Source organism: Electrona antarctica (assembly GCF_951216825.1).
Source record: "Electrona antarctica genome assembly, chromosome: 23".
NCBI classification, from domain to species: domain Eukaryota; kingdom Metazoa; phylum Chordata; class Actinopteri; order Myctophiformes; family Myctophidae; genus Electrona; species Electrona antarctica.
The window spans coordinates 10,936,156-10,958,255 of NC_136804.1; the positions used below are offsets into that span (position 1 = coordinate 10,936,156).

Genomic DNA, 22,100 nt, shown 5'->3' on the forward strand with positions numbered 1-22,100 from the left:
TGTAAAAAAAAAAAAAGAAAAAAAAGTGGGTGAAATTATTATATTTCCCCCCCCAGTGTCCTCACCTGAAAATGAAATTTGTCTCAAATGAGCTGGAGAGAAGGGGAGACCTGTTACTCTCGGAACATAGAGCTATTTTCCGCTTACTTTTAACAAAAGCATATATAAAAAAAACCTAAGAAAAAACTCACTTACATCTCCTATAACTTTCTAAATGTCTAACAGATAGCAAGTGTGTTCTTGTTAATCCCTCTCTTCATATCTATGTCAGGCCACTTGAGAACCCAAAGAATGCATCAAAGAGGCCAGTGTTCTCTTCACTTGGTCCTTGGCAGATAGCAGATATACTGCAGCTCAATTAGCAACGTATCCACCCCTCTGGAGAAGCCATACATGGTACCTCCCCCCCAGAGGAGCCGTACATGGTACCTTCCACATTTCTTCGTTCAGATAAAGAGAGTGTCTCTCTCTCTCTCTGTGTGTGTGTGTGTGTGTGTGTGTGTGTGTGTGAGAGAGAGAGAGAGATAAATGGTTGTTTTATGCTTATGGTTTAAAACGTTTTGCAGATCTACAACCTCACAATCTATCACACTTTGACAACAATGTATCACACTTTGACACGTAAAATGTATGTCCTTACAAGTATAGTACCACAAACGTGTGTGTGTGTGTGTGTGTGTGTGTGTGTGTGTGTGTGTGTGTGTGTGTGTGTGTGTGTGTGTTGTGAAGGGGGGGGGGGGGTCTATGGCGAGTGCATGAAGATGAGTTAGTTGTCCTCAATGTGTTTGACATTATTGTATGCAAGTTATGTTTGCTCCCTTATCCACATGGTCACATATGGTCGGCAATGATCGCAGGCTCAAATAACAACATATCTAAGACATCACAGTTGACAAGCAAAACCTAAATGAACATTAGACCACTGTTGAGTGTTCTTCTGTTCGGTACACAGTATGCATCCTTCTCGGTTGGGTCCGAAGTCTCCGAACCTCAACAGTATTTGGCAACAAGTCATGCCGATCCCGTTTACAAAACAAAATAACAATTCCTTTCACACACGTCACACACACGACGATGACAGGCCTTCTCCCAGTGCCATTTAATTCCTTGTTAAATTTCAGCACTATTCAAGCCTAAAACCAGGATACCGTTTCACCCTTCCTTTTTTTTTTGTCTCTTTGTCTTTCAGTGCATTATTTTAGTTATTTTTTATTATTACCACGACTGTTCTTTTCCTCCAGGCCTCTCCACTCCTCCCGTCTCTGCGCTGGGACAAAGACCCAGAGGGCGTTGCCTAGTCTAGCAGCTGTCCCAGCTGTCAATCAGATACGCCCCCCCCCCATCCCCATTTCACTCTTATTAGCCATAGAGACACACTCGCACGCATGCACACACGGCGGGGGGGGGGGGGGGGGGGCGGACATATGGTGGGTGGGTGGCTTTTCGGGGGGAATGTACAGATTGTGTCGTGTTATTGTGTGTGTTTTACTGTTTTGTGTACCTTGTCATAAGAGACGTTCTTATGACAAGTGAACTACCAGCAGGGGGTGCTGTGTGGGCGTGTGTACAGCACACAGTGGTGATGTATAGGCGAGTCTCAGGGGAATATTATGCATGTTTGTGCATTGTGCATGCGTGTGGATCACGGCACTATCACTCCTCCTTCGCCATCCCCCACCCCCCGCCTTGACCCCAACCCAAACAAATCCTCTTCATTCGGAATTCAGTGGTTCTCGAACGTTTTAAAAAAATGTCAAGGATTACCCATAACTCCGGGAGTGCACAAATGGACCGATCCATTTGGTTCCATGTGCACGCTCCCAGAGTTAATGCAGACCTGTAAAGGGTCCATTTGGAACGCCCCTCAAGGAACCCCCCCCCACTTTGAGAACCACCGTTCTAAATCATCATCTCATCCTCCTTCTTCTTCTTCCTATCCGGACAGCCTTCCCCCCACTTCGCTCTAGCTCCGCCCGTCCCGCGGCGGAGGGCACTGGCCCACGCGCATGCGCAGCGCGCCGCTCTTGTGCAGCTGCCAGAGCTGCACGAACTCCTCGGGCATGGCGTGGAACCATTTGTACGGCAGGATGTTGTCGTAGTAGTGGTGGCTGACCGGCGCGCCGTCCGGCCCGGCGGCGAACGGCCAGAAGCCGTACGCCGTCACCTCCTCGCACAGGCCCAGCGCCAGGCTCACCAGGAAGAGGCCCGTGGAGAGGCGGCGCGCGTGCACGCCGCGCCCCTTCCAGAACTTGCCCACAGCGCGCAGGAAGTCGGGGTTGGCGAAGAGCACGGTGAGGTCGGAGGAGGCGTCGTTGAGCGCGTGGTACGCCCGCACCGACGGCTCGGTGCCCGGCTTCATGGAGAACGCCGGCATGTAGACGAAGCCGGAGCCGTAGGCCCGCATGCCGTCCACAAAGGACTTCCTGGACCACAGGAGATTCTGGAACCTGCAGAGAGAGAGAGAGAGAGAGAGAGGGGGGGGGGGCATTTGTTGTTTTTAGTAGTTTTAGGGTTTCAACTAGAGATGTACAGAATCTACCGATGCCATTTTTTCCTTTCCGGTACCGATTCTGATACCCATACCTTGGTCGATACCGAGTGCCGTCTAAGGGGGGGGGGGGGGTTACCAGATGGACCCTTAGAAGGGGGGGGGGGGGGGGGGTTACCAGATGGACCCTTAGAGGTCTGTAACTCTGAGAGTGTACAAATGGAACCAAACACGTAGGGTCCATTTGGTTCCATTTGTACACTGTCAGAGTTATGGGGGTCCTTGAAATAAAAACAGTTATCTGACTTATCTTAGGAACAAATACAAAATCCATTAATAATTGTTAAAGTGACGCTAAAGTTAGTTAGTAAAACAATAATGTAAATTGTACAGTAAGAATATAAAACACAAGTGAAACATCAATTCAAAATATTACTGTAAATGAAATCTCATCGTGTGATAAATGACATGGGATCAGAAATGGCACAGACTGACTGATACTCCATACCAGCATTTAAGACAGTATCGGCAGCTTTTCCGATACTGGTATTGGTATAACTCTAGTTTCAAGGGTTGAAATAAGAACGTATCGTCGGTCTGCTGACTAGCTCAGGGGTTCTCAACCCGTGGGTCGCGACCCCTCGGGGGTTCGCCAAATTATTTTAGGGGGTCCCCAAATTATTAAAAAAAAAAGTTGTTTTTTAAATTTTATTTTCACGATTTTTCAAAAATAGCAGACCTACAAGCTCGTAGCGTGCCACTCGGTGGCGCGCTATGAGCTTGTAGATCTTCTATTTTTCAATAGCTAAATTATAACAATGCTTAAAACACCAAAATGGTTTAAGGTTATTGTAGCAGGCAATTTATATTGGGGGTCGGGAGGGGGCGGGGCGGGGGTCCCGAGACATTGTCAAAGCATTTCCGGGGGTCCCCGGCCAAAAACGTTGAGAACCCCTGGTAGCTGACTAATCAGTATTCTGGTCTGGTCTCTCTGTATGCTCTGCTTCTACAAATAGGAATTAGTTTCCGTTGTTTCACACAGATGTTACACAGTACAAAGACGGGTCAGTGTTATTTATATATGCACACACACACACTGCATGACACACACGTCAAGTCAGCAGGACAGAGAGATTTGGCCGACTTGGAGAACAAGGCAGGAAATAATAAATATGCATGCAAAGCATGAGCCCAAAGTCAGAATTAAAGGAGAGAGTCAACACTTCTTGCATGCATGTAAACATGTGCAGAAGGGAAGTAGTCCAATGAGGACGTGATGCAACTGGTGCAAGTTGCAACAACCTTTGCAGGAAACTATGGCATCGCATTTATTGCACTTTGCGATGAGTGAGTGAGTGGGGCGGATACCACTGTTCTGTGCATTCAGCGAGCGGTCAACGCCGCGGAGCGAGTGTGGTTAACAGAACGGGAAATTACTCTGAGGCTGAACACACAAAGTGCAATAAATGCGATGCCATAGTTTCCTGCAAAGGTTGTTGCAACTTGCACCAGTTGCACCACGTCCACATTGAGGAAACATCTCAAAATCAATCAACTATAGAGCCATGAATTAAATAAAAATCAATTTGTCTGCACTTATTTTTTACAACTTATAAGCAACTCAACTGCTTTTGATTTGGCTCTAAATTAATCGCGCAACTGTTGAGAGCCCAGCCTTTAGGTGCATATATACCTCCATACATTGATTACTGTATAAACAGTTTGCAGAAAAAAGCACAGGGACGTAGCCTACAGTTCAATACAAGGTCTGCTAAGAGGATTTTATAACCCAAGAAAGCACTATGGCTTGTTTCCATTAGGGTAACTGGGGTCCTTCATATTAACTCTTAGCCTGCCGCCATTAATTAATCCCTCGATTGCGTATTGCCATGGTTTAATCACGCGTGACACTTACTTTGAAGAGCCAAATATCCGTATCGCATTTTACTATGAAACCATTCCGTGTGTGTTGACGAAGCTGGTGCTCGTTCTCTCGGTCGGTGGTGGAAAAAGTGGACCGCGAGTATCACAGCGCCTGCTACAGGCCGTTGAAAACGCTTGTCTGGGACAAAGCGTCCTCTGCAATGTCGCTTCTGTGAGATAAAGCCGTCTGAAAACAGAGCCGGCAATGTTAGTGGATGCGCGCGCATTTTCAAAATGGCCGCGCCCATTGTGTCAGAAGCATAACAAAGCTAACGGACGGTAGATTTCGATACGATCGTATTAAAACATGCATTAATGAATACATCGCTGTTAAAACGGCTTTTCCGTTTGTGGCAGGCTACAAGATTCTACGTGTTAATATTCCTATGTTCCTGGCGGGTAAACGATTAAATTAATCTGAACATTAATTTGTGTTTATTAAGTACTTGGTTAGGTTAGTTATAATGTATGTCAGACAAAAAGGACCGTTAGAGGGATCCGGTAAGGATCCGGAACCGTTAAAATCCTAACAAATCCCAACCCTACGCAAGATCGGCTTCGATCGCCGTGGTTTTGCTCGCTGTGTGTGAAAGGCTCTGCGAGAAGATCCAGCGCCGATAAAAGTGATGACGGCTATGGCCTTTTTTAGTCCAAGGAGTGTTTTTCGTGCAAAACCACCTTGTAGGTGGTACCAATTCATGATAATATCAGTGTTGGCCACTGCACTGAAGGAGAAATGAAAGCGATATGAGGGTCCAAACAGTGTGGTCTCAGTGCCGTACCTTTTCTCTATGATGCTGGGGTTGGCGGTGACCAGATGGGTTCTGGTTCCTACGTCCTCAATGTAGTCTTTAGAAAGCGGAGGAAGATTACATCTAGATGAGGTGAGACACAGTAAACAAACACACACAACGTTAAGGAGTAATCCCACACACACTGTCCTTCCCTTACATAACATTTATCAACCACTTAAACCCTATATCGTCTCTGTTGGGTGGAAACCTCATACGTCCAATCAAATTAAAACTCAAAAGCAGCAAAAGTTGCATGTAGATCGGCGAACTCAAAACATGTCGATTTGCGTTGCGTATCGAGCTTGTGGATCGGCAAATGTTGATTCTTTTGAGTTTTCAAACACGTTTGAAAGTGAAATATCCCTTTAACGGTTTGGCTAATTCAAATACTCATTAATCTATCCTAATATAAAATTGTCTATTATTAGTGCAGGGCCTGGTTTTACCAGCCCCATGGTGCAGAGCAGCAGTGTTAAAAATGGATGAAAGCAAAATGAAACCTCCCGAATGAAAATGTTTGTATGACCAAGTCCAAATGTGCAATTTGTGAAACAGGAGTGTGAGAAAAAAAAGAGGTCCCGCACACCGTCTTCACTTACAGAGCAGCAGTGTTTTTCAGCTGAGTGACAACGTTTCGGTCTAAACGACCTTCATCAGGTATCACCTGATGAAGGTCAGTGGCAGTGGCACGACAGAGAGCACTTTAATCCATGTGTTACGGTTACAAGCCAAGAGAAAGACACGCTGACCTGACCTGACTCTGTGGAATCCAAATGAGTGAAATCAGTCATGGCTGAGAACTCTCATCCATGAACACAGCTGTGATTCGGTCACAGCTGTGCTGATTGCGAACGAAGTGAGCACTAACTATAGAAGCTGGCCAAAACTGTCTGTCTGTCTGTCTGTCTGTGTGTGTGTCACGCTGTAACACCACCCGCCCGCCACCAGAGGGCAACTGAAATTGGAACAATACAGAGGTCTCTACGTGTGTGTGTCAGACTGCCACAACAGCTTCGTTCGCTTCCCGTGTTTACGCGTCTTACTTGTATACAGTAAAACAGCACGAGACCTCAGGTGTGATATCGCTTTTTTTTTTATAGTTCTACTAAGTTTTATTTTGCAAACATTTTTGGTGTGGTTGACTTTAAACTGTTTTGTTGCAATAGTTGCGAGTAGTTGTAGTTTGAGCTATAGGTGACATGGTGTTAAGAATATATAATGCAATATAATTCCCGTTTTCGGAGAAGAGCAATTGCTCCTTGTAGAACTTTAGAGGTGCCTCTATATTGCTTCACACTTTATGACGGCCCACCTGCCTGATGGTGGTGTGTACGCTTTATTGAGTTTGTTTGTATTTAGTTTTTATACTCTGTGATATTGGGCTTTACTGCCACTGTCCCACATTTTGTATACAGTAATGGTGATATTGTTAAGCCTATGTGAATATTGGGTTTTCTTACATACAATGTGACGTGTTGACACTTATAGACCTTCCATCCCTTGTGTAAATGCTTTATTCATTTGCTATATTCTAGCTTACCTGATTGGCTATTGGTCATGTGTCTTTGTGTCTGTTGTCCACAGCTGCAATGCATTATGTGATCATGTTGTTTGTACATCATGGGTGTCTCTTTGTATTCAAAGTTCAGTCTGAGGAAGGGCGAGAGCCCAAAACGTCACAGCAGCACTCAGGTGCAATAAAATAAATCCTACAAGTGGAGCTGAATAGTGTGCAAGCGTTCTCTTTCAGTTCTCATGTTATATTTTTTCGCTTATAGCACCTGCCCAATTTTGGCTGTGGATGTGTATGTCTCTCCTCCCTTTAGATTTACTCGTGACCCACAAATGGGTCTCGACCCCGTGTTTGGGAAACAATGCATTAGACTGTATTACTCATCTCGATCATCCTGGCTCTTGACTAGAACATTCATTAACACCAGCCCTCTTCTGAAGCTTGTTCTCTCAGCGCACGCACGCACGCACGCACGCACGCACGCACGCACACACACACACATGGCATCGGCGGCGGCGGCTCAGGGGTAGAGTGGCCGGATGGTAACCACAAGGTTGCCAGTTCGAACCCGGGCTCCCCCAGCTTTAGTGTCGAAGTGTCCTTGAGCAAGACACTGACAACCTGATGTGCTGGTGGGTGCCTTGCATGGTTTCTGCTGCCATCGGTGTATGAATGTGTGCGTGAATGGGTGAATGTAATGCACAATCTCTGTAAAGCGCCTTGGATAAAGGCACACACACACATGCACAGTTCCTTGTGTCTTACCTAGGCATGTAATGATACACTCAACTCACAATACGTATCACGATATGAGGTTCACGATACGATTTTTAATATTTTAAACACAAAATTATTTTCCAGACAAATGACCGAAAAATATTTGTTTATGATTTATCTTCCCCCCTGAGCTTTTTTCACAATTTGTATTTAACTACATTGCAAAAGTAGCATTACTTTTAATGTAAAATTACTTAATTTCTGTGCAACAACTGTAAACATTTCTTGTTTAGAACCTAGCTCGAGTGTTAACATGTAAAAAAAAAAAAGCTTTCTTTGATGGCATCTATAGTTTGTAGACCTATTTGAGAGTGCAAAAACATAATTGCCTTCCTTGATGTATTAATGAGCATCAACGACCATCACCTGGACACAGACACACAGCTCCCCTCTGCAGGCTTCTACTACTGTCTCTCATTTCTCTCAAAATCTCTCTCAAAATAACTTGAATATGATGGAATATGATTAAAGCTCACACTTCATATCACACACACTAGCCCCCCTAAAAAAAACAACACGATATATCGTTACATGCCTAGTCTTACCGCATGATGAAGTCAGCCTGGTCGATGTCACGTCCACAGCTGCTGTGTCTGAGGACACCGCCGTTGCCCACCACGGCACACCTCTTCAGGGGGGTCGGCAGAGGGTTGTCCTGGTCAGAGGAGGAGACACGTCCAATTAACGTCACGCTTATTCATGCACTGTACAGCACAGTGGTTATAAAAGAGGGGTCCAGGGACCCCCAGGGGTCCTTGAGGGGGGTCCAATTGGAACCCTTACAGGTCTTACAGGGACCAAAGGGACCTCTTGAGAACCACTGAGATTCTGAGAATCAGGGCTCTGAGAACCACTGATGTCGCACATTTCATGCACCCGGAGTAGACCCCATGCACTTCAGTTTAAATTGAAGCATTTAGCAGACGCTCTTAATCCAGAGCGATTTACATTAAGCAATGTAAACACAAGGTAATACATATGCATATAGACAGTGTAGTCACTGTAATGCCTCAGTAATCTAGGATCATAGGTAAACCAAGAACCTATCATCAGTATAAACAATATAATATAATAATTCAAGATAAATAGAAAAATAAAAAATATACAGATATTACATAATAACATAAAATAAGATACCGAGAAGAGGAGAAAGGGAAGGGGGATTTGGGAATAGTAGTAGTAATACTATTGATCCTAAAATAACACATTTTCTATTAAAGGGACACTTGAAAAAATATATATATGTTAATGACGTTTAGAAGATTTAGAACACTTTCCTGGGGGTCTTTATGTGCATGTGTAATATGTGGTTTTAGATATTTTAGATTTTAGCAGTGAGCCCAGTGCCTCGACACTGGGCTCACTTCCTTCATGGACTACAATTCCCACAATGCTTTGGTGCACTGCTCATCCTTGTTGATAGGGGGAGGGCTGTCTAACTGAGACGACATGTAGTCCAGGAAGTAAGTGATCCCAGTGTCCATGACATCAGAGACACTGGGCTCACTGCTAAAATCTAAAATATCTAAAACCACATATTACACACATAAAGACCCCCAGGAAAGTGTTCTAAATCTTCTAAACGTCATTAACATATATATTTTTAAGCAAACTAAAAGACTTATCGCAGACTCGTTATTTGTGTCGTACCGTTCTGAACATAGTTCACGTGCGACTCTGACATACATATAGATACAAATGCACATACAGTTGGGTGCCACCGATATTGTCCCTTATCATTTGACCCATTTAGGCCTGACCTCAAAATTTTTAAAAATCCTTCTAAATCCTCCAGTTTTCTGAAATAAATATTTTCACGATTTTTCAAAAATAGCAGACCTACAAGCTCGTAGCGCGCCACTCGGTGGCACGCTATGAGCTTGTAGATCTGCTATTTTTCAATAGCTAAATTATAACATAATGTTTAAAACACCAAAAGGGGTTCCCGCCCAAAATGGGTTAACTGTCCTTTTGCGCAGATCACGCAAACCTCAGCAAAAAGAAAAGGACAATATCGATGGCCTCCAACTGTATACACACATGTCACTACAACAACAACATGCACTGTCCGTGAACTCAAAGGCACGGCAGATTGCAAACAAACATACTATAGAACGAGCACGCACGCGCGCACTCATGCACACACGCACACACACACACACACACACACACACACACACACACACAGTATTAAGTTGACAATTTCAGTAGTAGTTAATTGTTTTCTTTGCACTCTGTTTACATTACCATTTACCCGCTGGTTTCGTTTGTTGACTAAAGCTCATGTTATTGACTAGCCTGCACTTAGCCTGTAGGTCTGGATGAAGAGCGGCTGCTAAATGGCTGCATTGTAAAGTAACTAGATGGTATAATACTGTAGTGTTTTGTTATGAGCACAGTGCAGCGACCAGAGCATTCTTTTAATATCCTGTCTCAGTGCTGGGTGCTGACAGACCAGCACGGAAACCCCAGGGGCACTGGAAGGACAGTCACAGCATACAGAGGTCAAGCAGATAGTGGATAATCAGTACAGAGCTGATCATGAGGTTATATCTTCCCTTCTCTGGAATCCTGCCTCAAAGCAGACCAGAGGTAGGAAAACTGTCCTTCCCTGATGTCATCGCTAGGGACACATGCATCGGTGAGCAAGGACCGGGGAGTCTGGCGTGCCATTGTGAAATCCATGATCTCGACCGCGGTCGAAAAACGATGATAATTGTGGATTATGTTCCGGCTCTGCAACCTTATCTTCCTGTGGAAATACTTTTAACCCATTGACGCATGGTGCAACCTATACGTTGTTCTACCTTTGATGCCGGCGCGCTCTGTGTCTCATCAGCTATTGCTATACATGTAGCAACATAACTATTAAAAAAAAAAAAAAGAATCAGAATTTGAAGGTTTTCAGAAACCTTAGCCCTAGAAGGCGTTCCCAGATTCGGCCTCAGGCATCAATGGGTTAAACCACTGAAATCAGCCAGTTCTCTAACTTTTTCAAGTCACGGACTCGCCAAGCTGATATGCATCTTTCTTTCTTTCTTTCTTGCACATCACATGCTTTGTCTGTCCCCCCCCCCCCCCCCCCACACATACACGCACAAACATCCAAATTCATTCAAATTACAAAGGAAGTCAATTCCCGCAAACACCCACACACTTGTCTGCATTGATTTATTGAAAGAGATCAATGGTCAGCAGCTGTGTATGGAGGTCTGTCCATGGTCGCGCATGCATGCACGCAGTCATGCACGCAGTCATGCGCACACACACACACACACACACACACACACACACACACACACACACACACACACACACTTGAAGATTTCCTCAACTATCAAGTCATACAATAGTGTTTAGTTGTACACATGATACATCATTTGATATTATTAACAGATGATGATCTGCATGAGTCAGAGACACAGATGGACACAAACTGATGGAAACAATTGTGCTCATTATTCCCCTCGAAGCCTAGTCACTTGAGAAGGCAAGACACCCACGCACGCACGCACGCACGCACGCACGCACGCACGCACGCACGCACGCACGCACGCACGCACGCACGCACGCACGCACGCACGCACGCACGCACGCACGCACGCACGCACGCACGCACGCACGCACGCACGCACGCACGCACGCACGCACGCACGCACGCACGCACGCACACACACACACACACACACACACACACACACACACACACACACACACACACACACACACACACACACACACACACACACACACACACACACACACACACACAGATTTTGCATTTTGACCCGGTGCCTCCCTGCTTGGCACTCAGCACCAAGGGTTGGATTGGGGTAAGTCCCTGCGACATATTATTGTCATTTCCAGAGGGTGCACTTGTACATTATGTCCCAGAGGCGACATATTATTGTCATTTCCAGAGGGTGCACTTGTACATTATGTCCCAGAGGGTGTAATTGTACATGCTCAGCAAGGCTTACTTATGATGAATAGCTCATAGTAATAAATAAATAAATAATTACAATTTTGACAATTGTATTTTGGGACATTTAGTTGTGTGCTATGCCCAAAATTAGGATGTCAGGTTTAAAGTGGTTAATTTGGGAAAGTTTGTTGTTGTTTATTTCATTACTGAAAATGTACTTTCTTTGATTCAGTAGCATAGATCATAGACAGAAAAATCTGTGTAAATCACTATTACCTTTTCAATTCACACTGTGCGCTGCTTTCACATAATAATCCCCGTAGTCTTTGAATTTGAACCAATCCAAACTCAAACCACTTTGACTCTCAACACACTCTGCCAGCTCATTAAAAGTATGAAAAATAAAGCTGGAATAATAACAAGCATCGGGGGAATCTAACGTAGGCTACTGTACAGTACAGTGAACAACAAAGACTAACCCGCACATTAACAAGCACATCCCTAATTGGCACATTTCTTGGCAGCTGCTTGTTCTTCTGTTGGCCGCCCGTGGTCTGAAACGGCCGCCGCTTTGATTTGGCAAGTCCGGCAGCCTGTTCCTACCCAGGCTGCTATCAGTGTTGCCAGATTTTGTGAGAGAAATAAGCAAACCATGTCTATGAAAACATAGCCTGGGCAGCATTCCTTTTCGGGTTTATGATCAGGTCGGGAGCGAATGATATCGTTACGTCATGTTGTAGTCACTGTTTTGTAGTCATCAGGCCGGAACCCTCAATCTGGAACTTCCTTTCCCTCAAACCGATTTTTCCCAATAAAAGCTGTAGGCTACGAGAGAACAAGGCACGCTTTTATTGTTAATCTTCCGGTTTGAGGGAAAGGAAGCTCCAGACCGGTTCACACCGCAATTTTGTAACACAGACCAGGCTTTCCTCCGAGGTGCATGGAAAGCCTAGTGACGCGAGGTTAATGAAAACAAGCCCCAAAAGAAGCAACTAGGCCACATTTTAAACGATATACATTGGCTATTTGAAAATACGTAGCCGAGTTACAAGCTCACAACGCGTTGTGCCGGTGTGCGCTTGGAGATCTGTTGTTTTCAAAAGATTCTGGGAAGACAAATTAGTAATTACAAATACTGTACATTATTTATTTTGGAGGGTCCTTGACATGAACATGTTTGAGAACCACTGGTTTAAACAACATAAATAAGCAACAACAAACACTACAGATATTGACAAGCATCTCTACAGAAAAACCCAAAGTCACTTATAATAAGCAGACATGGCAACACTGGCTGCGATCGCAGCACTGCTACGGGGAAGAGGATGTGTGTGTATGAGTGTGTGTGTGTGTGTGTGTGTGTGTGTGTGTGTGTGTGTGTGTGTGTGTGTGTGTGTGTGTGTGTGTGTGTGTGTGTGTGTGTGTGTGTGTGTGTGTGTGTGTGTGTGTGTGTGCGCGGCCCCTTATATCCTGCCATGGCTTATTTTTGGTACTCAGTGGTTACACTTTCTCGGCAAGCTCTCCATTATTGTGTGCAATTGTGTGTGTGTGTGTGTGTGTGTGTGTGTGTGTGTGTGTGTGTGTGTGTGTGTGTGTGTGTGTGTGTGTGTGTGTGTGTGTGTGTGTGCAATAGAGAGCTACAGCAGAGAGAACAACAGAAGCAAAGAGAGAGGATAAATACTAGTTGAGATGTTTCACAACCACTTCCCATAAAAAAAACTATTATCATCATTCAACCAGGCTTGGTCTGCTGTATTACGGTATAATTACAGTATATAACAGGGTATTTATAAACCCTCGAGATGAGGCACAAATATAAAAAATAAGCGTAAAAAAGCATTGAAAAGGTGTCACTGGGAATAATAATCCTTTGTTATTCCCAGTGACGCCCAGGCCAAAGGAATGGGGAGAGTATGTTTTGCACTCCGTCCATGTGTCCGTCTGTGGACAGCTAATCTCTGGCACCGTTGGCTTGTTTTTTATATTTATCTTCTCTCAGCTTTAACCTGTACCTTCTTTTTGTGACGTATTTTTAACTAACCTTGCTGTATGCTAGTATGATCAATCAATCAATCAATCAATCAATCAATCAAACCTACAGTATCCATCGATCTTCAATACCGTCAAAAAAACAGATATGCCTTTATCTAAATTATAAAACCCTTACAAGAGATGTGTATGGTGACCTGAGGCCGATTCTACAAATGGTTTCTAACACTCACACTTCAGAGATTTTGCAAAAATATAAAAAAAAGAAATAGCAGATGTACACGTGCAGAGGGCACAAAGTGACGCGCTGTGAGCTTGTGTATCTGCTATTTTTAATAGCCAACGCAAAAATCTAAAATTAAAGAAAGAAAAAAAGAAAGAAATCCTGGTTTTAATGAGTTGATGCAATGGTTCTCAGCTGGGTCTGGGGACCCCCAGGGGTCCTTGAGGGGGTTTCAGGGGGGTCCCCAGTAAAATGCGTTCGTATAATATGCCATGGCAACATTCCAACATTCAGGTAACCCAGAGGGACCCTGGACCTCACTTTGAGAACCATTACAATTATGTGTATGCACTACTGTATGTGTGATTGATTTTTGATTTTTAAACAAAAATCATAAATTAAATACCGTATTGTACCGAAAATAAGACGACTCTGATTATAAGCCGACCCCCATTTTTCAAGACTAATTTGTGGAAAAAGTGCATTTAATGTCAAATAGTCTAGTCCCTGGCCAATGGCATTGAAAGACTAAACAATGAACATCAATGATGATGTTTAGGTGAAAAAAGAAACGGAAAACAAATTAGATTTTTTTGTGTGTGTGTTGAAAGTAGAATCTGGGTCGTTAAGAGGGAATCGTTAAGGAACCAAAATCGTTCCTATAGGATCCCAAGTAACCCTAGTGCAAATACACACCACCCTCACATGCACAGGTGCAACACCTAATCTATGCGCACACACACACACACACACACACACACACACACACACACACACACACACACACACACACACACACACACACACACACACACACACACACACACACACACACACACACACACACACAGTGTGAGTAACACAACACGTGCAGGTCCTTGATCTCCATCCAACCTCCGCTAAAGGCCCCGGAGGTTCTGTGGCTTTCACATGCATTCTTCCATCCTTCTCCCTGGGACCATTTTAGCATCTCCTCCTCTAGATCAGGGGTTCTCAAAATGGGGGGGTCCCCAAATGATTTTGGGATGGTCCCCGGATTAATGTGCTGTTATGGCCAATTCTCAAATATTAACACTTTGACTGACAACAAGAACATCTATAGAGCGTCGCAGTCCGCCCCCTTTCAGGGCACCGGAAGGGAATTTCCCATTAATTTTTCCATAGACGTTTCAGAAAGTATTTATTTAAAGACCTTTAGCCTCGGACAAAGCCAACTCGGCTCCTGGCAATAAACACGTTTTTTAGGCGGAAACAATTAATTAGAAAGAAGAAAAAAAGGGCAGGGTACAACACCTTTTTTTTTTTTTACAGTTTTTCTTCTTTCCAATTATTTGCTCGTCCCAATAGAATTGTGTTTATTGTCATGATTTGTCAGGAGCCGAGTTGGCTTTGTCCGAGGCTTAAAGGCCTTTAAATAAATACTACTATGGGAAAAAAAAACGTCTATGGAAAAATTAATGGGAAATTCTCTTCTGGTGCCCTCGTCGTTCTGAAAGGGGGTGGGACAGCGGTGCTCTATAGACGTCCTATCAAATCAAACGCTTCACTGCTAAAGACGAGACGTTCAGTGGTCTTTTCCCTGGTTTATTCTAGATGGCGATCTTCACCAACGTATGGATGGTTCTAGGTTGCTAGGTGACAGATAAAACCGGAAACGAACCGGAAGTGACAACTCCGTCTCCATCCACCTCAACGTGAACAGTTTTACTAAATTAGATTTATCAAAACAAGAAGAAACACCACAGACTAGATGATGATCACAATATGATTTCAGCTCGGCCGCAGAGGAGCAGAGCTTCTTTATGATCCATGTATTATTCATCAGCCACTGTAACCAGATTAGGTCAGCCAGGAAATTAATTCGCTGCAATAAAAGGGGCCACTAATGCCCCGTGGGTTCAAGCAAAGACATGCAACTGCCTTTATGTTCTTCTGGTCGCCCAGTAAAGGAATGCAAAGAATGACGCAAATGATTTATTAGGTTAAAACACCACATGAACCCTACTAGCTCATAGCGTCACTATCCTGGTGGGGGAGAAGAACATTCGCCGGGATATTAGCCGATGTACAAGCTCGCAAAGGTGTCGCATTGTGAGCTTGTGGATCTGTTCGGATCTATTTTGGTAAGATATTTGCTGTAGAGCGGGAAAAAAGGGATCCATGTCGGCCCGGAACACAATCGATAAACTGATCATTCAAATTGATTGTGATAATGCACGCAGCCCGCCCATCTGACCCATCTTACCACTTATAAATCAGGCTTTAAGCCTGGCTTTAGGCCTGATTTCAGATTTTCGAGTGGACCCTGATCCAGAATAGGTTGAGAGTACAGCTGGGTATAGCTACAGTACAACCTGCTAAAACCGGGAAAGCTCAAAGCATGTGTCATTTTAAGATTTTAGCGTTTGGCTATTCACAATTTTAGCGTTTGGCTATTCACAATTAGAAGATCTACAAGCTCACAGCGTGTCACTTTGTGCCACACTGTGAGCTTGTCTTTGCCTCTGTGTGTGTGTGTGTGTGTGTGTGTGTGTGTGTGTGTGTGTGTGTGTGTGTGTGTGTGTGTGTGTGTGTGTGTGTGTGTGTGTGTGTGTGTGTGTGTGTGTGTGTGTGTGTGTGTGTGTGTGCACGTGCGTGCGTGTGTATATATTAATTTAGTAGGTTCTTGGGCATGAACAAAAGATTGAGAACTACATGCTCTAACTTGAAGAAAAAACACATAGGCTTGATGATCCTGATGATTCTCTTGCGAATAATTACAACTGAACATGGGCCGACAACATATCACTAGCCTGCTGTCTGAAATGTGAGCTCGAATGGGGAAAAACTAAAAGTGAAATTCCAGGACTGGGCCAGTCTGGAGTGCTCTGCTGGAACTCTCCCAACCCCGCAACCCAACTCTGGATAAGTGGCTGAAGTTGGATGGATGGATGGATGGAGTTCTGCATTTGTGTTGGCTAATATTTTACAGCGTAATAGCTTCACATTTTAATTGCGACCGTAGTTCGCATTTATTATGAAAACCTGCATCTCCCGTCCGTCCGTCCGTCCGTCAGTTAGTTAGTCACCCCATGCCTCCATAGCCTATATGGTCACGCCTTGTGACATCACGCCTCCATATATGGTCCCACATCCATATATGGTCACACCTTGTGACATCACGCCTCTTGACACGTCACACCACCATATATGGCCATCTCGATATATATGAAGATCAAGCCACTGACCTCATCTAACCCTGGATAATCATACATGGAGAAGACTGGATCATCACCTAGATCTGCATATATGGAGCCGGCCAGCAACTCTACATCTGACCTCAAACTCAAACCCTTAGATCTCCATATGGAGCTGACCTGTTCTGACATTTCATATGTTGATCCTGACCCACCCGTCCTTCCTGTTCTGACATTCCATATGTTGATCTGACCTCATCAAAACATGTACACTCAAGACACGCTCCATATATGGCCAGTACAGAATTCATTCCATATGTTGATCTGAGTCCCCCCATGCCAAAGCACCAGCGCTCTCCCAGCAGTCTGCCGTCACCCAGGCGAATGCATGCACGCCCTTTAGGGTGAGGTCGCTTCTCGCCCTCAGGGCGTTTTACTGGTAATAAGCCTAAAAAAGTAATGCATTGCTGCTGCTTCTTAAGAATCCTAAATTCATAAAGTGAAACATTTTGCTGTTAGACCAGAGACACATATGAGAGCAGCTTTGAAAAAGAACGAAGGCAATGCACACGCGCGCACGTGTACACAACTGGTTCGGCCTGCATTATGCGGCCGAACCAGTTTGACACCAGTTTTGACATTCATTAGTTTGACACCCCTTTATTTTAGAAGCCTGATGTACAAGCCCAAAACGCGCCCTGTGCAGCGTGCATCTTTTGATTATGAAGCCTAAAAGCCAAACAGAAATGTAATGTTAATTCATAATTTCCATAATGTTCCAATGTCCAGTGATGACACAATAATAAAATCGTTAACCGCAATTATTTGAGCAACAATTAATCGTCAACTAAAATGTCATAGTCGTGACAGCCCCTAGTACGCACGTGCGCGCACATGCACACGCACACGCACACGCACACGCACACACACACACACACACACACACACACATCCTCCACCTGCATTATTATCATCCCTAAAGCAGGATGTCTAATCTCTTAGCCCCTCTGAAACAGTGTCATGTTACGCCACCGTTGCTGCCGCTATAGTGCTGACAGGGAGAAAATCATTCACAACCATCTGGTCTTACTTTCGATCCGCCCGTCTGTGACTGCAGAGATGTAGGCTACGTTGGGGGAGGGGGCACTCTCTCTCTCTCTCTCTGTGGGGGGTTTGGGGGGGAAGACAGTAGCTTGTGTAGAAAAGCAATTTGAGGGGGATATAAGTGGACGTTACTGAGGTGGGGGGGGGGGGTCTTGTTCAAATGGTTATTATGCGCTGTAACCATGGTAACATTCAATAAAAAGGTGTCATGACTCATCTAGCATCACGTCGCTGTCGGGCAGAGACCTCTTATCTCCATATTCTATAACCCTGGTTGTGTTTTGTTTTAATTTTTTCCCGTAAATTAACGCCGTACCTCATCATACTACAGTGTCACACAAAAAGCATATCTTCTAGCTGGAAAGACGGAAGAGAGGCGTTTTGAGCTTGTCGATCTGCTACTTTTGCCATTTTTTATTTGACTCGTGAAAAGTCACAGTTTTGGACATATGAGGTTTCCACCCGACAGAGGCAGTTAGCAAAGAACTACAGCTTAGATATGTCAATAAATACGCCCTGTGTGCACTGTGCATGTGCACTGTACAACTCTATTCTACATTCATATATGATGTATATATATAGTGCTACTCTCGTAATTACCCACACCGCCCCTCCTCGTATGTCTTGTTGTGTGATGTCTGTGTATCCCAGATCTCCACTTACCCAAACGTCAGATTTTTTGTTATGTTTTGTTGAATTCCTGTGCAAATAATATGATGATCGGGTCGATGACCACAACATACCGTAATGGTATTAAAGGGTATATTCATGCATTGATGTGATCGACCTATTCAGTCCAAAACGCTAGTGTCCTTCTGGCAATGCCTTCACTCACGCGCACGCACGCACGCACACGCACACGCACGCACACGCACACGCACACGCACACACACACACACACACACACACACACACACACACACACAGTGTTGTTAGACTCACCGGCACAAAGAGAGAGTAGGTGTCATTGTTGACGGTGTGCGAGTGGTAGAACTCTCCGTCGTACCAGAGGACCTTGCCGAGGGGGGAGTTCTCCTTGGTCACCGCAAACATCTTCTGCGGGTCGCAACATTCTGTCAGCAACTTCCTGTGGAGACAGGAAATGAGTATCTTGTTTTTTGTAATGTTCTGTTCTTCTCAAATAACACAGTAGATGTACAGGCCTGGGAGACAGGGTATGTCTGTCCTTTGCATATCTCAAGATCAGTTCATCCAATGATCGACATCATACTTGGGATGGTTTATTGCTGAGGACCCACGGTAGTGCATGGTCGAGTGTAAAGTTGATTGGATGAGCAGTTTTACCAGAACAATCTTGAAGGAGCCATGCTGATCTGGCAAACTGCTCAACCGATTGACTTCACACTTGGCAGGTATATTGCTGAGGACTCAGGGAAGTGCTGTCTCGAGTGTGAAGTGGAACGGATGAGCGGTTCTCCAGAACTGGCCCGCTCCAAACCGGCATGCATTCTGAACAGCAGCCATCGCGTATCTCAAGAACTGGTCATCCAATGAACTTCAAGCTTGACAGGTGTACTGCTGAGGACCTATAGGAGTGCAGTGTCAAGTGTGAAGCCGATCGGATGAGCGGTTCTCCAAGAACCTGCCTGCTCCAAACGGCCATGTGTTGTGAAAGGCTTGTGCGCTAGCACAATTAAACAGGCAGATCCCCCCTAGACGCAATTTGGATTTCCATCCGACAGAGACAATATACATGTAGGCATCTAGATCTGTATGTGGCAGCGGTGGCCGAACGGATTGTGGAGCGGTCTTGATACCGGAAGGTCGCCAGTTCGAATCAGCGATCCGACACGTTAAAATTAACACCGCTGAAGTGCCCTTGAACAAGGCATTGAACCACTACGATGAAATGTTCTATGAGCAGGGCCTGGCTGGAAACAAGTTCTTGAGCTTAGCCCAGATACCCTGGGTAAATATAGTAATCATATGTATTGTGAGTGGCACAAATATGCACGGCTAACCAAAAGCACCTCAATACTCTCATACGCTGGCTATAGCTGACGCTGTAGTGTTTCGCATCACTCCTCTGATTCCGGAAAGCCGGAAAGAAAGCTGGCATGATATGTAGAAGCACACAGGGGGTGTCGGCATTTTGCCGGCTTTGTTCTTTTCTACAGTATGTAAAACAGGAGCAAAGCCAGCGCAATGACAGATCTTTAGGGCAATATTGCAGTGTCTTGTCCGTCCCTTAAAATGGGCAACTGTAAGTGTAACAAACCTGTTCTGGAGATGGTTATAGTGTCATCACCCAAGGCCTGTAACAATAATATAGGACTAATACTAGCACATGATTTGGGGCCCAATTTAATGCTTTAACTTATTCACCACGGGTTAACTGATTGATTGATTACTTAATTAACCGTTTGCAAATAGTACATTTGGAAAATTATACAATTATACAATGATGCTAAAGGGATAACACAAAAGGCCCTATAGGCCCTGGCTATATAAGCCCTAGGGTCTTGTTTCCATTGTGGGTATGTGTATTCAATTAATCAAGCCCTTTAAAGACATCCAATAATATACAGTAATATAAGACATATAGATAAGACATCATCAACATTAGTAGCAATAAACGTATACAAGTTAGTACCATTATGATCCCAATGCCTTGTATGAATTCACTGTAGGCCTACACACGAGCGTGGGTTCCAGACAGTGTGAGGAGTCGGACAATGCTGTTTACACGCATGCCCCCTCAAAGCTGGACATAGGAGGGGCTAGCGCCCCTCAAACATGCGAGTGCATGATCCACCACTACCCACCTGTACAAATCAACGCCAGTCTGGTTCCTCTGCCACGCGGGACCCTGCCTCAGCACCTCGTCCACGATCTCCTTGTCGCTGGGGATCCTGTATCCTGGGAACACGTAGAACCAGCACAGCACCAGGACGCACAGCGCGGCCCACACAGAGAGCTTGTTCCTGCAGCATCGCACCAACATGGTTCCTGTCTGCCTGTGTGGCAGTGTGTCTCCAAAGAACACACAAACTCACGACAAGAACAAGCTCATTCAAAGTCAAACTGATGGTGGCATTAAAAGCGTCGGCTTCTTCTGTCTGAGCGTCTATTAGCTTCGGTACCCCAGCGTCTATTAATCGGCATCCTCTCTCATCCCAGATGGAGTGGGTGTTGATGTATTTTCAAGCATTGAATCCCCCCGCTCCCCCTGGACCCCTATTCATGTGGAATGTCCCGTTCTGTTGCAGAAAAAGGGGGAACGGGTTCCGCCTGTCCTGTCCTTTTTGCAGCAGCGACGCGCTAGATCAGATCAGTGGGACTGCATGGATTCAGGGCTGCTGGAATCCGCGCCTCTCTGCTCGTCTCCTCGGTGCATCGGTGCGACGTTTCGCCGTTAACAACACGCAGCACAGCCTCGTCGCCGCCGTTATTATTGTGAGAGATGATGATGATGATGATGATGATGATGATGTGCTGGGCCCGGTCCCTCTCTGCAGCGGCATCCCCATTTAATTCGCTTCCGGAAAAAAACTGTCTCGACGGCCGCCTCGGCTGTGTGTCTGTCTGACTGACTGACTGTACCCCGTCAAGTCTGACTGTCCGACCCAGTTTATGCTATCCCTCCTCCTCCTCTGTCCCCTGTCCTCTGAGTCCCCTCTGTCTGTCTCTGCTTGTCCTGCAGGCTGTGAGTGTGCAAGTGCACCGGGTCCAATCCATTCAAACCAGTGTTGCCAGATTTGCCCAAAAGAAGCGACTATAATAGGCCACACGACTGACACGAGCACTAGTCTATAACTATAACAAAATATGCATCTGCTTTTTTTTTTTACTTGGGGAAAAAGGCATGGCTGAGGGAAGTAGGGGTGCTGGGGGGCTGGAGCACCCCCTCCCCCAGGCACCCCCCCCCCCCCAGGAGGAGAAAATAATAATAATACAAAAAATCATTTTATGTATATGTTCAAAACAGATTTCTGTTACTATGCCTAATAAATATGCTGTATATGTATCACAGTATCGGCACCTAATTATGGTTAATTGCATATGTGTCTGTTTGTTCCAGGGGTCATCAACATGTCTGTGACATTGTTTTATGTTGGTTATAATGTGTACAATATATAAAAATATTTAAATAATTAGTTTGAATTATTTTGGTGACTGGTAAAGTGTTTGATTGATTGATTGAAATATTTATTAACAGTTTGCAGA

General features: G+C 44.8%; 1 protein-coding gene across 1 annotated transcript; it reads right to left on the bottom strand.

Moving 5' to 3' along the window:
- Window positions 1-1,897: 1,897 nt before the first annotated feature.
- Window positions 1,898-21,467, bottom strand: st8sia1 (ST8 alpha-N-acetyl-neuraminide alpha-2,8-sialyltransferase 1). The gene is made up of 5 exons (XM_079494573.1): window positions 20,699-21,467; window positions 18,855-18,999; window positions 8,041-8,150; window positions 5,194-5,286; window positions 1,898-2,447 (listed from the first exon to the last, which is right to left on the bottom strand). The coding sequence occupies exons 1-5, from the start codon at window positions 20,875-20,877 to the stop codon at window positions 1,964-1,966; spliced, it is 1,011 nt and encodes a 336-aa protein (XP_079350699.1). The 5' UTR covers window positions 20,878-21,467; the 3' UTR covers window positions 1,898-1,963.
- Between the last annotated feature and the right edge of the window lie 633 nt (window positions 21,468-22,100).